Source organism: Dysidea avara, chromosome 11, assembly GCF_963678975.1.
Source record: "Dysidea avara chromosome 11, odDysAvar1.4, whole genome shotgun sequence".
In the NCBI taxonomy this organism is placed as follows: domain Eukaryota; kingdom Metazoa; phylum Porifera; class Demospongiae; order Dictyoceratida; family Dysideidae; genus Dysidea; species Dysidea avara.
In genome coordinates this window covers 5385580-5402940 of record NC_089282.1, presented here as the reverse complement: position 1 = coordinate 5402940, position 17361 = coordinate 5385580, and the positions used below count along the sequence as shown (strand labels likewise).

The following is a 17361-nucleotide window of genomic DNA, read 5'->3' as shown; positions in this document are numbered from 1 at the left end:
TACATTCTGGCTCCCTGTTAATTGTAGAGCCGGCAACATTCTGTTCCAGGCAAAAATTTATTAATTGTTTCTCATCCCTGTCTGTATCCAATTTTACCCTATCACCTATCGCTGTTGTATGAATCACATGAACACATAGTTTGATGCTAAGAAGGCTGGCTGTCATTTTACAGCACAGCAAATGTCACTCATGCACCTCAGAAATGGTGGTAAAACATAAGTACTAGCTCTTATAAAAGGCTACCCTTTGTAGTAACAGATTTAGAGTTTTCTTTAATAACTTCCTGCCCACATGGAAATCCGTGGATGAGAAACAAGTAATCAAGATAGCCTGGCCTAATCTTAGCTGTCCAGGTAACTGTCCCATTGCCCTTGACTACCTCAGTTGTCAAGAACCAGTTGCTGGTTGTGACACTACAGTTATACCAATCTCTATATGAACCCTAGCCATCATCATGCACCCCTCAACCAACAAAACAAGCCATGTCTTGACTGGAATTTCTGTTACTCTTGATAAAGGCATGTATACCTGGAGACACAAACAGTTTTACAAGTTGGACTTCAGTACCTTTTATCTCAGTGAACTTTATGCTATCTTTCTAGTGTTAGCCCTCTTAGTGCTATCCCTACCAGTCTTTCTACCACCCACACCAGCTTGGTTAATTGTTGTGGATTACATTTGATATTACATGACCTTCTCCAGATTCTGGGTTAACTGTTTACCTTGAGATTGGCCACTTTATTTTGGAAATACTTGCTGGTTGAAGTGGCCATCCTTTATCAATAGCAAACTAGATCACTGTTTGAGCAGGCTGCTCATATTGTTATCTCCTGCTCATACAGACTTTATTCCAGAGCTTTGCTGCTGTTGGATCTCCTGAACTAAACTTTGTTGCTGTATGCAATCTGTACTGTAATTATGCCTTTCCAGGGTTCCTGTGTTGACCACTTTGTGGCTATCAGTGCATAGTACCAGAGTCTATAGGCCCCTGTTACTATATTGTATAGTGTCTTTATAGCAATAAGATTTTTCAACATTTAGCCAGATACCTGACACTCCATTTAACTCTAGAACTGGGGGGGGGGGGGGCATCACCAAAACTTACAGCAAGTGTATGCCCACCTATTGTATTTTCCCTTTCCTTTGTTAGGTTTCTTCCTAGGTAGCCCAATAACAGTTTTCTCACTACCCTTGGATCTTCCCCTCTTGCACATTACAGGAGGCAGAGTAGTAGTACTCGGATCTGCAAAGTAAATACAATTTAAAATGGCAACATGGCTACTCTTCCTTTGATTATGTGTGATGAGTTTAAAAATTAGATTGTCTGTAAGCTAGCAATGTAATCACATTACTTGCTAGCAATGTAATCATGCATCGATCATACCATGTCCCTAACCTTGTGGTACTGACCAACAGCACTGACATTGATGGTAGCTACTTTGTTACTTTAAATTACAAATTATACACTACTTCAGGGTAATGTATTGCATTTACTTCAAACCAAAAACATGGCCCTCAGAATATGATTAGAAGTACACTGTATACTAATGCAGCACTCAGCTTTGTCTTGTGCTGTATTAATATCATGACACACATCCTCATGCTGTATGTAGTTTCTGTACGCACATGCGGTGGTGCTTTAAGAAAAAGAACTACTGTACCTAAATCACTTCTCATCTAAATTCAAATTTGACTGATCAGTGGAAGCATTGTCAAATACTGCAGGCAGTTCTGAAGTACACATCTCTTCTGCTAAGCAATTTAGCTCAACAACACTACTCCTTAGACCAGTGTTGGGAGTAACGCGTTACATAAGTAACGCGTTACGTAATATTATTACTTTTGTGGTAACTAAGTAATATAACGAAATACGCTATAAAAATGGGTAATATAACTCAAGTTACTTTACTTACAAATGTAACGCGTTAGTTAAGTAATATAGTTACTGTAACTACTCCAATATTACGTAATATTATTACTACAAGTAACGAAGTTACTAATCTCGTTAGTTATCCTCTGAGTAACGCCTAGCCACAACGAAGTAATGAAGCCTACTGAATGAAGCTTATTCACCAGCTTCTTACTTATAACCAAGATTTGCACATTGTCCAACAACGCAATCATGTCACGTGATAAAGTGGTAGTTTCACACGTGACAGCTTAAGGCTGTGGACACAAAGTAATATAATATGTAATATTATTATAGTTACTTTATTTTATGGGTAATATGTAACTGTAACTAAATAGTTCAGTTGCAAGTAATATGTAATATGTAACTAGTTACTTTTACAAAGTAACTTGCCCAACACTGCTTAGACCAATGTCACCATCCTGTTCAGAGGGTATATCTGTACCAGGATCACCAGAAATTACTTCAATATTTTGTACAACAGCATTTCCTCCTTCTTTCCAGATATCCTGTAGCTGTTCTAATACAGACAGGTGTTCCCTAAACTCCATCATTCCTACTTTAGAAGAAAGAGAAGATAGTTCTTGTATCACTAGTTGTGTCTTACAAAATTTTTGATGTTGTGAGCAACTTTAGTGACTTTTCTGAAAACTGTGGTCAACTATTAATGAAGCAACAATTATAATATGATTTTTAACACACAAATAAACTCACCGTAAGTGAACCTTCCATGTATACAGAGGACCTTTTACGACTAAATGCACTATGCAAATATGAAAGCTTCCATCTTTCTGACACCAATGCAGAGCAGAAAAGAGGCTTGTTCAAATTTTTCTCTAACAGCAAAAGTGTGGTGGCATGGTAAGTGCATTGTGCTCCAAAATTTACATTAACAGCTATCTTCAGTGACTGTGAGAGTGCCTTCAGATAAGACACCAGATTCAGTCCATTTAACCTTATTCTTCAAGTTTAACTGCTTATGTAAAAAGTCAAAAGCATAATATGGGGTTAGTAGTTGAGCATACAGCTTCTCATCTACACCTTCAAGTGGAATAACAGGGGCAGATCCAGACTTATGGAAAGGGAGGGTCAGAAATGAACTGAGGCACTACATTGTCTCTGGTTTGATAAGAAATAAATAAAATAAAAAAGAAAAGGTCACAGCCAGCTGACAATAGCTACCCACCTCACCAACCTCCCATTTATAGCTGATAAAGTACATAAAAATCCTTAAATAGCTCATTACACACTGTTCTAATACTGTGACTGCTCTATTAGAGTATCTCGATCTTGGTATACTAAAAATTTTTGGAGGGGGGTCAAGAGCCCCCTTTGACCCCCCCTGTATCCGCCCCTGGAATAACTTTCTTCTTAGCCATTGCCATTAAACTCTCGTGATCTCTTTCATTTTGAAGGCAAGACAGTACAGCAAAGAACTGATCAAAAAAAGCTGGCATACTTTGAACAAACACTTTTGACTTTGGCATTTATGCTTTCTAAGTGGTTATTCATTTTCTCACCTAACATAAAGTTGGCACCTTTAAAACATTCCACCCATTCATGTCAAATTGGATGCCAATTTGTATTGTAATAATGAATTACTGACTTCAGATTTGAAAGGTCATCATAGTAGCCATTGTATTCTGCTTCAGATTTGGAACATACTAACTTTGTGATGATATTGAGGGCATGATCTTGTTCACCAACTTGAAGACCTAGTTTTTCACATGTCACTTCCCATCTAAATGATCTCAAAACATGAAAAAGGCAATGGGGATGATGCATTTGGAAATTCAGCACGGAAAACATAACATTCCAGGAAATCTTTATCAGATATAATGACATGTGTATATCAACCCAATGAGGGTTTTGCAGCTTTGAAGGATTCCACCATCTTTGTAATGGCATATTTTGTTTCATCAGCAGTGATGAAAACTGCAACAGTGTCACTCTGCCCATTGCCACCAATGGTTAACATCAGATAGACTGTCATTCATAAATCATTTGGTTTGTAAGTGGCATCTATGCAAAGCACTTAAGGATAGGAAGCAAAATTCAATTTCATAAGTTTGTCCTGGAATAGCAAGTCTGAAAATTTCTGGTTATCATCAGTGAATACATCAACTGTTGAACCTACATAGATAAAATAGTCATAAATTCTGATACAAATACAAAAGTATATCAGTCACCATCAATGGCCTTTAGACGAGTCATCAAGGCTTCAGGATCATTTCCAGGTAACTTGGCTAACATCTGTGTTTGAACATTGCTGATGTCCTTCATAATTACCATCCTCCCTGTCTTCTGGCTATTATACTGTTGCAGTAATTTTTTTATTGACTCCTAACTGCAATACTTCCTTGGTCTCTTGTTGTTCATCTTCATTAAATCAATGTTGGCATGGTAAGTGATCATAAATCAACAATAGTATTATGTGCAGTGTAAAATCATAACTGACCTTTGATACTTCATGGTTATGCTCTTCCATGACTTCTGTCACTATCAAATGCCTCCCATCACAACTGAGGGCCTACTTGATAAGAACTGGACAGTCTTGTTTAAAGTACTAAGCAAACAAGAAAGGATAAATCGACTGATTAATTAGTTCATTGGCAATGGGTTATTTTGAAGTAGAAAATTTAGCACAAGTAAATTTCTAAGGTTTTAAATCATTTGAAGAGTGCATAATTATTATGGAAGTGTGAGAGGATTTGAAATCTGACTTAGCTACTGATGAAATAATTTTCACCCCCTGTACATTTTAAAGGAGTCTCAAGTGGAGTAAATTAAATTTTTAATCAGCTACCGGCTTGATTATATTACAGCCAGACAACGTCAATTCTGAACAATGGTCATTCTGGGTCAGCTATTACTGACTATTGATACTGTTTAACCATTAAAGTCATTACTACAGAATTAAAACATGATAGAAACTTGATATATTGAATCACATAAAAGCAGGTTATGTTTACTTGTGGGATACCCACTATATGACAGATTTTCCACACTGCAGCATAAGAAGTATGTGCAACTATCTCACTAAATGCACATATGTCATTATTTGCATGTTACACACGCAAATACACTACGTACATACATGCACGCAAATACACTACACACACACACACGCCATCATGTGTACCATCATATCTACCCAGTAGAACATTGCACTACTCAAGCGCTATGAGTCAGTGCACTTCTAGGGCAGAGTTAGTACCTGGGAATACACTGTACCATGTCTCAGAGGTGAAGGTATTATGAAGAAGCTTGCTGCAAAGAATGCCTTGTTTTGTTTGATATTTTACAAACTCAATGTCCACCCTTCAATTTCATACTACATTATATCAAGAAATTGCTTTAAACTTTAGGATTAATCTTTCTGCTAAACTTCATTTAAAATTACTCTTGCAAGTCTGATCCAGAATCTGTGGTATCTATCATGTGTTGGGGTTCATACTACATGGTCCCAAATTGCCCACTATAATGGAGGAAACTGCTAGTATAGGACACCCAAATTCCATGAATTGACTTCTGCTGCCATCATTGTAATGGTACACAATGAATAATTTCATTATTATGGAAAATGAATAGACATGCCTGTTACTGTTGCTGATTTTGCCATGAACACAATAGCTTGGGTTCCCCCACTCTTCTATAGACAGTACTACTTCATCACCTAGGTCTTGCATTGAGTGTAGCAACCATAGAGGCAAGCTAGTTAAAATGCATGCAAGATAAGTTTTAAAATTAAGGGGAATGACCAAGTATGATCCGGGCTGACCAAATATAGTTTCCATAAAATGATCCAATTGGATTGTTCTTTTTTTCTGTGAGAAGACCCTAGATCTCACCAAACGTTATGTCAGACATGAACAGTTGGAATTTGTTGCATTGATATCAGGTACATATTTAAACACTGTGCAGACACATGTGCACATACACTTAACTGGCTACGATTACGCATTATGACGACACCCACTACCTACCTAGGTTTGCCCCCCATGCTGGGTAAGGGATTGCTCGTTACTGCATGCCCACGGCCTCCCCAACGGCTCACGTGACCTCAGTAGGCTTGGGTGAGACACGTGGGCGTCAGTGCCCACTGTACCCAACACCAGTCACAGTGTATTGCCTAAGCACAATACACTGGAATTCAGACATACCCCTGGGAGAGGAGAGGTGGGAGAAAACTAGTTCGCACTTCTGCTCGTGTATGCTTATTGTTCCGTGCACGTGATGCCAGATAGCCTGCCGCCATTTCTGTCCTCTATCTCCGTGACACTTTAAAGAACCGGGCTACGATCGGCCAGTTAACCTGGGTTAAACTGCGTCTAACCCTCATTTAACTGGCTACGATTACGCATTATGACGACACCCACTACCTACCTAGGTTTGCCCCCCATGCTGGGTAAGGGATTGCTCGTTACTGCATGCCCACGGCCTCCCCAACGGCTCACGTGACCTCAGTAGGCTTGGGTGAGACACGTGGGCGTCAGTGCCCACTGTACCCAGAGGCTGGGTTGCTATGCAATCCAGGCCTCACCCAAGCAACGGGGGTTTCTTTAATTTGTTTTAGTTTGTTTGTTTGCTTACCCTTTGCTTTGACCCCTCAATCATATGCGCTCTGGATTCGGGTCCTGTCAAACACTCAGCATATTTCCCTCACTTAACCATATGTATGCACCACCATTTTGTCCCACTGTGCTTAGCATACTATTAGCAACTTTTCGACAACGCAGGAGCTTCCGAAACTAAACAATCAACTCTGCTGTCTATACACACCCCCTTTTTGTCATATCTCGTAATTAACAACATCCATATACCATTTACCAATTAACCCTAACACACCCGTTAATATTTGGAAATAGCCTTCTGAGTAAAAGGCTTTTTGCGACACATGTACCGTACTGGTAAACTCTTGTATAAATGAAGTGCCATCATTTAACATACTGTAATCCATCCCTGTCACTTTATCTCAATGCTTATTTTGCTGTGTAAAATGTCTGTAGGATGATTTTTAAAGGCGGAATTTTGGACGGCACACGAAACATTCACCATGATCCCTACCTAAACGGTACGACTGTACTGTTTGATACAAGTACTATACTAATTGTATTGTCACCATACACCTGTACCAATGTCAGAGTCCCTTGTAGAGTCCATGGTGGTGTCCAATGATCATGTTACCGCAACTGCCCAATGCTCTGAATGTCAAAGTGAAGAAATATGCCCAGTGCTCTAAATTTCAAAACGAAGAAATTCGATGGTACTCCCACTGGCACCAAGGTAATCTCATCTTGTTCAAACTCATTAGGTTCGTCGCCGTAGATTCTCAGTAAACAGTCCTGGGTACTTCTGCCCATGACATACTGGGGTCTAACCTGACCATTGTATGTATATACACTTTGTTGTGTCTCGTATTTCAGTGTAACCTGTATTGGTACTTCCCAACACTTTTGCTCTTTGCACATTCTTTTGTGGTACATTTCATTAACTTGTATGTGCTATATGGCTCAATACATCGCTTTATCTAGCCTAGTTATCCACCATCATTATACTAAAAATGGAAAGACCACTGATAACTCAGTCGTGTACTTAATGACTTCCCTCTTTCAAAGATCAGTATTGCATTTTCTATACACGTATGGCCTTAACTTGTTTCGCACCTCTCACCTAGATTGCTACCTCTCTCTAGCACTTCATTTATACTGTCCCGAATTACTTTCAGCTCATGTCAACGACCCCAAACTAACCCTTGATTGCCCTGTCAAGAGCTGGGATTGCATGCGCCAGTAAATAGTGAATGGGCTTGACCTAGCACGTGATGGCTAAAAGGGGAGGGGTGTTTATCGATGTAATAACTGTGCTGAAATTGTAGTGATGATGTGATGTTACGCATTGAGCCTACCTCCATTTACACCACCTGCTTGACTAGACAGATGCTATCAGCATCATGGGGCGAGCCTGTGTAGTTGTAATTGTGCTGTCTATGATCTGGTGACTGTATGGCATTGTTTCTGTTATGTAGGTAGTGAGGCAGTGGCAGTCATTACATATATTGGAACATGTTCCTTCGGTAATGAAAAACTACCTCAATATTACCATTAACTATTTGAATTTTGTTTATATACCACCACATTTTATTGTTGGAAGTGTCGGGGACTGTGCATTCAGTTCAAATGGTGAGTAATCTGGTGGCTCTTCATCACTGTTGTCACTAGGTGCTATCAATGTCATCATCCAGTTGTAAATAGTCTGGATCATCACCGTGACAGTGCGCATTATCTTGTAGTTGCGTGTTTGCGCTTCCGCTGCTATCGAAGATCCAAAAACGTGTGGGCAGCCTCTTAGTTGGTATTCATTCGAAGGAAGTAATCTCTATCCATTGTAATACAAGTCTTGAAGAATCGCCATGACATTGATGATGAGTCAATGACTGACAGCAAAACTGGAAGTTCAGTAATCCATGCCGTTTAACTTCCGTGTAATAAGCTCAGTAGCCTACGCTGTTTAACTTTGCCGTGACCTCCACAATGACCAGAACCAATAAGAAAGTCCAGTAATCTACACCGTTAATTACATCTGTGACATTGACGATGACTGACACTACTTTGTATATTATTGCGTCCTTGTGTAACACTAAAGATCTTGTACGTTTTTTTTTTGTTTTTTTTTAAATATTCAATCATGAAGTTGCCGTGTAATGAACGATGACTGGAAGTTTTCGTATTTGATCGTAAATTGCCGTGTAATTGACGATGACTTATGGCTCTCTCGCTAGTGTGGGGCTTGCCCCCAATAACTGACCTACGTGGTAGGTAAGTTGTCCTATAAGTGCAACATACATCGACCGACTTCTGTCCAGATGAGTGCTGACCCTAGCAACGAGGGCAGGTTTAAGTTACATGCCAACCAGACACTGTGCAGCTTTTGAGTGTTACTGACACAGTGAACAGCTACTGTATCCACTTTCAGTCTACCGGATGGCCAAAATTGGGATCATGAAACAACTACCCAGGGGGGGAATGTGGCATTACCATATCGTCCTGGGAGCTCATCTGCTCTAAGTGATTCACACATTTTGATGCACTGTAAGTGATTACTATATAGCTCGCTGTCACACACATGAATGTAAATTCTGAATTTACTCATGTTAGTATGCTTTTGGACTATTGGAACTTCCAATCCCTTTACCAGGTCTACTAATTGGAGACTTCCGGGCAGTTGATGCTAGGGTGCGGCACTATACACAATAGAAACACATGGCTGCATCGTGCGATGCCTTGTAACCTTCGTGACATTCATTACAATTCAGTGTGTGACCCCTTTTAGCATGATGGGTCACTGCTTTAGTTGGTGAGCGATGTCACGTTACCAGTAAATAAGCCAGATGACAAACGGAAAGCGACTTTTTCTCGCATGAAATATACCGAATACTTGTCGTCAGGTGTTTACAACTGATTGGTGACCGTATGCTGACTTTAAACTTTTGTACAAGGATCTCGGGTGAGACTATATTGGATTCTCATCACCCACGCCGTTTATCACTTCCCAGTTTAGCTGCATGGCATTCTTCGACTGCTGGCGCGTTAACTCAGCATGTAATTGATGATCTTCGTTGGCCTTCCTGGCATGTTAGCTCCCCATATAGTTCACTTACCATCTACTATGCTATTGTAGAACTGAGTACGCTAACAATAGTATCACACATTAGCACCGTCCACCCCAAAGTGGTAAGAAACGGGAAGTGTGGTAGGGATAGTTTCGTTAGTTTTTTTTTTTGTTTTTTTTTGACACATCGATGCATTGATGTGATCAACTTGGCCACCGATAGCTACCTGCAGGATACTGGTGGACCTTCAGCATCCTTAAAGTGTGCAGCCTTTATAATAATCAAATTCTAAATAAATGTAATCGACGACTATATATCACGGTTTACTGGTCTTCCTTGACTGCTGGTATGTCAGCTCAGCATATAATAAACAATCTTTGCGGTTCGGCTGCCCTTCCTTGACTGGTGGCACATGAGTTCAGCACATAATCAACCATCTTCGTGGTTGAACTTGCCTTCCTCGACTGCTAGCACATAATTGACCATCTTCGCGGTTGAGCTGGTTTTCCTTGACTGCTGGCCCGTTAGCTCAGCACGTAATAAACCGGCCATCTTCACGGTTGAACTTGCCTTCCTCGACTGCTAGTACATTAATTCAGCACGTAATGGATGATCTTCGCGATTGAACTGGCCTTCCTTGACTGCTGGCACGTTAGCTCAGCACGTAATCGACCATCTTCGCGGTTGAGCTGGTCTTCCTTGACTGCTGGCACGTTAGCTCAGTACGTAACACTGCGTAATCGACTATCTTCGCGGTTGAGCTGGCCTTCCTTGACTGCTGGCACGTTAGCTCAGCACGTAATCGACAATCTTCGCAGTTGAGCTGGCTTTGCTTTCGACTGCTGGCACGTTAGCTCAGCACGTAATCGATCATCTTCGCGGTTGATCTGGTCTTCCTTGACTGCTGGCACGTTAGCTCAGTACGTAACACTGCGTAATCGACTATCTTCGCGGTTGAGCTGGCCTTCCTTGACTGCTGGCACGTTAGCTCAGCACATATCCTCGACGATTTTCAATTAACGTTTACGGGCCCAGCACCCCTATTATTTCTAGTCTAATTGTGGTTTCGATACCATCCTGCGTCGTTCGACCCTTTCACAGCCCCCGCCTTTAGTCCTCGCTCTTTCGCCACGTGAACACAACTGTGTTGTCATCCCTCAGCCATATGGCTACAGGGAGAACCCTTTGAGGCGGGGGCTTCTACTTACCTCGTGACAGTTGGTGGCAAAGCGAGTCAGTCTCAGTTGTCCGACTCCAGTCTTGTGAAGCCTTCACGAAGCTACTCTCGGCCTGACTCCTATTTTCTTGAGCAGCGTCTTTGCTGACAATTTTCTGCCATCCTCAGTCTCTACTCCGTTCCTCGTTATCCGCTGTAGCTGACTGACTATCCCACACAAGTGTCTTCCTCTTGTTGCTATCGCTCTTCTACTGTACTGTCTCACTGAAAGAAAACTAGTTCGCACTTCTGCTCGTGTATGCTTATTGTTCCGTGCACGAGATGCCAGATAGCCTGCCGCCATTTCCGTCCTCTATCTCCATGACACTTTAAAGAACCGGGCTACGATCGGCCAGTTAACCTGGGTTAAACTGCGTCTAACCCTCATAACACAAATATACATACATACATACATACATACATACATACATACATACATACACACACATACATACATACATACATACATACATACATACATACATACATACACACACACACACACACACATACATACATACATACATACATACATACATACATACATACATACATACATACACACACACACACACACACACATACATACATACAGACAGACAGACAGACATACATACATACACCACATCAAACACTAAAATCAAAGTTCAATAGCAGGCCAAATCCACAATCTTATGCCTTTTAGTATGAGGCGCAGGCGCTTATACCAAGCATTGAGGATTTCAGGGACCTGGCCTACGAGATTAGGTTGGGACATGCCAGCTTAATCTCTATGACTCTGAATTAGATTTCTAGAGCATGTGTACAACACTATATTACGTTCTTTAGAGTGCTAGTCTACCCTTTGCACATGCACTTATAAATGGATAAGCGCTATGACAAGATCGACGCCTGGATCTGGAAGCGAATGCTGCTGTAAAAACAACATTAGGTATGAAAAATAACTGTTTTGTAAATGTAAAAGTGTGTTTTAAAAATATCTGTGTCCGACCGTATCCGCTTTTTCCAACTACAGTACCTCCCAGAGGTAACGTTACACTTGCGAGCGGTTGACACTCGTGTAGCCAACTTTTGACCCGTGATTTCTTTGGCATGTGTGTGCTAACTAACTCACCACATGTAGCCACAACACGCAAGCTCCCTCAGGTGGCTGCTCCAGCAACCCGCGTACCTTTGCACGTGATGTATTCCAGTCATGTGTCATGTCGAGTCATGGCCTGGATTTCAGCACTCGCGAGGGATTGTAACGTTACCTCTGAGCGGTACTGTACCCCTTTGAGGCTTTAATTTACTAAGACCCTTTAAGGTAACTAATAAGTCTGAAGGGTGGTACTAAAAGACCTGTAGCTGATTATCAAACACTGAACCAGACATAACAATGTAACTGAGCCAGAATTGCATTTGGCATTCTCCTCTGATATTATAGGTAATCAGTTGTTTCAAGCAGTGTTTTAGCACATGCATCAGCGTTGAAACCGGGTCGGGTCATCCAGGTCACATTTTCTCCGGGTCATCCGGGTCTGACCCGGTTTACAATTTATCCGGGTCTGACCCGGATTGGATCACGTGAGAAACGAAATTGTTCGTTTGACGACGTGGAAACTTATAAACGCTATCGCGTAGCTCTTTCGTGAGCCACGCCCACTTATCGCATTACCAACATACGCTCAGCCACGCTCATTTGTTAGTAAGTGTAGTATGTAGCACGAAATTGAGGGTATCTATGGTGAGGGGTAGCTATTGTCAGTAGGTGAAGACTTTTTTTTTTTTTTTTTTTTTTGGTCTTCGACCTACAGCTAGGCTGAAGTTGCAATATTTACTCAACACGAATCGAACGCTCAAAATGTAGACTCGTTCGCTCACTCGAGACTAGCCGAAACACGTCTCGGCTTTAATTAATCCGGGTCACATCCGGGTCACATCCGGGTCAAATCCGGGTCTGACCCGGATTGCTATCCGGGTCTGACCCGGATTGCTATCCGGGTCAGTGGGTCATCCGGGTCAGCAGTAGTGACCCGGTTTCAACGTTGACATGCATACATGGTTGTAATACATACAGCTTTTATGAAGTTATATATTACATTGTGTGCTTTTGTCAGCAAAAAAATTCCTGGTCTTGTAAAGAGCATGACTCTAATTGGCAAAAACTGTATGGTTATGACCCATTCCAGTATTAGTTCCAGTACTTGATAAATATTCTTTATAGTTCTAGTTCTAGTTCCAGTTTGAGGAAAGCAAAATTATAGTTCTAGTCCCAGTTTCAGTCTTAAGGAAGGCAAAATTATTGTTCCAGTTCTAGAACTGGAACTGGAATAAAAGGGCTGGAACTGTTAGTTTCAGTACTCAACAACACTATTAGACGGAGACAAGAAGCCCCTACTATCAGGTACCACATGCATGGAGTTAGGACTTATAACAGTTGATACAGTTTGTAATGTTACTAGTACTAAACTTATTGACCAGTATGATGATGTGTTTAGGGGCTTGGGGATGAGTACCACATAGATATAGATAAATCGGTAGTACCAATACAACGTGTTCACTGAAGGGTACCTGTGGCAATGAAAGAGTTGTTAAAACAAAAGTTGACAGAGCTTATTAAGCAAGGTATTATAACAAAAGTAGAGAAGTCCACACCATGAATCAGTAACATGGTAGCAATTATGAAGCCTGGTAAACTCCGTCTATGTATAGATCCCAGAGATTTAAACAAGGCAATAAAACGACCAAAGTATCAAATGCCCACACTAGAGGAACTCCTGCTTATGTTGACAAAGGGGTATTTTCTGTACTAGATGCCAAAGATGGTTTCCACCAGGTGAAGCTAGATGACACTAGCTCTTACTTGACCACCTTTTGGACTCCATTTGGCTGCTATCGCTATTTGCGCATGCCATTTGGTATATCTTCTGCTCCTGAAGAATTACAAAGGAGAATGCACATGATCCTACAAGGCCTTCACAGAGTAGAGGTCATTGCGGATGATATATTGGCTTTTGGGTGTGGAGATACTGATGAAGAGTGTCAACGTGATCATGATGCAAATTTGGAATACCTACTTCAGCATGCACGTGAACAGAATCTGAAGCTCAACAAGAAAAAGCTTAAACTCTGCTTTTTAGAAGTCTCATATATGGGACACCACTTAACTAAACATGGTCTAAGCCCAGAGCCAACTAAGGTCAAGGCCATCAGTGATATGCCAAGACCAGACCAGACAGCAAGAAGGCAGTGGTAGGCTTTTTAGGCTACTTGCAATATTTTTCTCAGCCATATTCACTTGGCAAAGCCAACAGGAGGAAGCATTCCAGTCCCTCAAGGCTATTATCACAAAAGCACCAGTCATCAGATTTCATGACGTAAAGGAGGAGACTACAATACAATGTGATGCTTCTGAAAAAGGCCTTGGCGCAACGTTTCTTCAACAGGGTCAGCCTGTTGCCTTCATTTCGCACTCATTGATGAAAGCAGAACAAAATTATGTGCAAATGCACTTTTAGTGTGTATTTCTGTAATCGCAAGAGCATTTGCTGTAATCGCTTTGGTGCGTTATAGATAGGTTTGTTAAAAATGGGCACTAATGGTCTGTGATCAGAATGTACCACCGTTTGCTCCTGACCATGAATATATTGATTGAAACGCTCATATACAAATACATTGGCAAGACACTCTTTTTCCAGTATTGTCCTGGGAAGCAAATGTACATTGCAGACATGCTAAGTCGTGCATACTTACAGTTACATTCACCAACATTTAAAACTGATTACCAAATTTTTCAACTAAATCAAGAAGCCAAACTGTACAAAGAAATAGATCCAGCCAAGCATGTGCTACTCAGTGAGATTGGGCTAGTAAGTCTCTGAGAAGCAACACTTAAGGATGAGACCCTCAGTAAGCTTACCAGAGTCATTCACCAAGGATGGCCAGAACTCAAGCAGAATGTACCACTTTCCATTAGAACGTTCTGGCCTTACAGAGATGAACCTGTAGTGGATATTACCATTATCTTCAAAGGCACTAAAGTGTTAATCCCAAAATGCATGTGTTCCCTCATGCTGCAAAGAATTCACTCAAGTCACCAAGGCCCAGAAGCCTGTGTTAGATGAGCAAGGGATGTCATATTCTGGCCTATGAAATCTGGCATCTAGCCAGCCAATGCTCCATTTGTAACGAGTACACAGCGAAACAACAAAAGAGCCTCTGTTGTCATCAGAAGCTCCAATTACACCATGGTGTATTGTTGTACAGGACCTGTTCACATTTGCGGGGAAGTCTTATTTCATCACTGTTGACTACTACAGTGACTTTTGGGAATTGGACACAGTAAGTGACACATCAAGTGAAAATATTGTAGAGGGCACCAAAGGTCACTTTGCACGTTATGGCATACCAGAAAAGGTGATCACTGACAATGGGCCACAATTCAGAGCCCAGCTATATGAAGATTTTACTAAATAGTGGGGATTTAATCATGTCACCAGTACCCATATCATAACCAAAGAAATGGCAAAGCAGAATCAGCAGTTAAAATTGCCAAAGGTATGCTGAAGAAAGTGACCAAAGGTAACAGGGACATAAACCTGGCAATACTGTCATGGCGTAACACACCAACAGCAGGAGTGGGTGGATGCGCGTGTGTGTGTGCGTGCGTATGTGGTGTGTGTGTGTGCGTGCGTGCGTGTGTGTGCATAGATAATATACGCACATATTATCTATGGTGTGTGCGTATGCGTATGTGTGTGCGTTCACATGCATTTGTGTTTGTGCTAATTATACACTGTAGTTACATGTATATTTGTGTGCCATACTCTCTGTAAAGTGATAGAACATTTTTTACAATGACTTTTTTCGATGCAATATAGTGGTAGTAAGAAGGTTAACATCACATCAGGTGCAGAAACTAGAAAAGCATGTTTACAAATCGGAAGGTGTGTCTTTACTTGACCCTTATTTACAAGTGAGCTTGCCTTAGTCACTATTAGATGGCTGTGCCATGTGTTACACAGGTTTGTTGGGAGTGGATGTTCACACATATTCCACTATGGGTTCATCCAAATGTGCTGACAGTCTGTGGGCTAATGGCTAACTTTATTGCTGCCTTGTTTGTTATATATTATGACCCAAATATTCTGGGAAAGGTAAATATACAAACAGGTGTGGTTCTAGGGAGTTTCATTGGTTTCCAAAACCAGTCAGCTTTTTTAAATTGAAAAAAAAAATGAGAAGACGGTCAGAGTAATCCTAAGCTAAAATCACCAAGAGATTATTTGAGATTACTTATTACACTAACTTCTAGTGGACAATTAATTTATTACTCATCTTCGTCACATCATTAATCACCCAAATTGCCTCTCCAGCATTTTCAAGCATGTTAAGTGCTTTATTTTAGTGCTTTTTAAAGTGTTGTGACTGCCTAAATCTGTCCACAAAGACCTGCATGGAATGGTGAAATTCAACTGTGCAACAATGTTGTGGGATAATTTTTACCCATTGTTAGTTTTTTTACCAAAGTGGAACCAAATGCCTGCTGGATCTTCCACTGTGTCAGTGGGGTTGACCATGGATGGCTATGATCTTGTATGACGCTGGAGTTGGAAAACAGTCAGTAAATTTCTAGAACCACCCCTGTACACAAACTATCTACTTAATTATTGTATGTCAGTACTATCTTTGTGGTTATTGTATAGGCGCCTCAGTGGGTATTCCTACTTTGTGCAGTCAACACATTTATCTATCAGTCACTAGATGCACTTGATGGCAAGCAAGCACGGCGCAGCGATTGTGATGACCCATTAGCAGAACTGTTTGACCATGGGTGTGACTCTATGTCTAACATCTTCGTATTGCTATGTTGTGGAAGTGCTCTTGGCCTTAGTGAGTCCCCTAACATGTTCCTAGCACTGATGGCTCTTCAACTGAGTGTGTTCTACTGTTGCCATTGGCAGTGCCACAGCATTGAAAGAATGAGAGTTAGATGGTGAGTGCATTCATGGATTTACTGGTGTTAACCAACACTGCTACTCAGTCAGAGTATAGTAGGTACAGAAACTTGCCTCCATGCGTGGCAAAACAAACCTTGCCCTAGTATAGCTATGGCAGATTAAAGAAATTTTGAAAATACAGGAGCTGACCAGTTAAAATCTTATCTGCACCTGAATCTATTGTAAAACTCTTTGTAGCTGAAATTTAATCCCTACTTCAGTCAGTCTGAGGATACTACAAACAATGAAATGAAACGTTTGGTGAATTTTAGTACAGCTCTTCTACATACATATGATAGTTATATACTGATGAATGATGTTAAAGTTTATTTCATTTTGCCACTATACATGATTACTCCTGATTTTTAGTTTGTTCTTGCAAGCAGTTTACTTGATAGGCATGAAAACTGGCTAATCTATCCACAAATTGAATTTTCAACTCATTTTGTAAAGCAGTTTACCCACTAGGCATAACAGAAGTTCATTTTTTACATGTAAAATTCCATGTATGATTGGATTCGCTCAAAAATTAATACTCTGATTTGTATTTAGACCCTCTTTAAGTATGCCAAATTTCAGCTTGATCAGAGTACCAGTTTGTGTTTTATAGAGAAAAAACAGGAAAAACGAAAACTTGGTTTG

The 17361-nt window shown here is 40.8% G+C and overlaps 1 protein-coding gene and 1 long non-coding RNA gene across 3 annotated transcripts in view; one reads left to right on the top strand and one right to left on the bottom strand.

Moving 5' to 3' along the window:
• The window catches only part of LOC136238022 (choline/ethanolaminephosphotransferase 1-like), a 33302-nt gene that overhangs the window by 3801 nt on the left and 12140 nt on the right, over positions 1–17361 (top strand). The window contains exons 2-4 of one of the 2 annotated variants that reach the window (XM_066028330.1): positions 15601–15695; positions 15745–15876; positions 16477–16715. In XM_066028330.1, the coding sequence (XP_065884402.1) occupies positions 15601–15695; positions 15745–15876; positions 16477–16715 (466 nt within the window). Of the gene's footprint in view, positions 1–15600; positions 15696–15744; positions 15877–16425; positions 16716–17361 lie in introns of both variants that reach the window. The other variant, XM_066028329.1, reaches the window with a different exon arrangement.
• LOC136238877 (uncharacterized) lies at positions 2002–4708 on the bottom strand. The gene is made up of 4 exons (XR_010693237.1): positions 4369–4708; positions 4100–4289; positions 2625–4043; positions 2002–2571 (listed from the first exon to the last, which is right to left on the bottom strand). It is a non-coding gene; the product is annotated as an uncharacterized lncRNA (long non-coding RNA).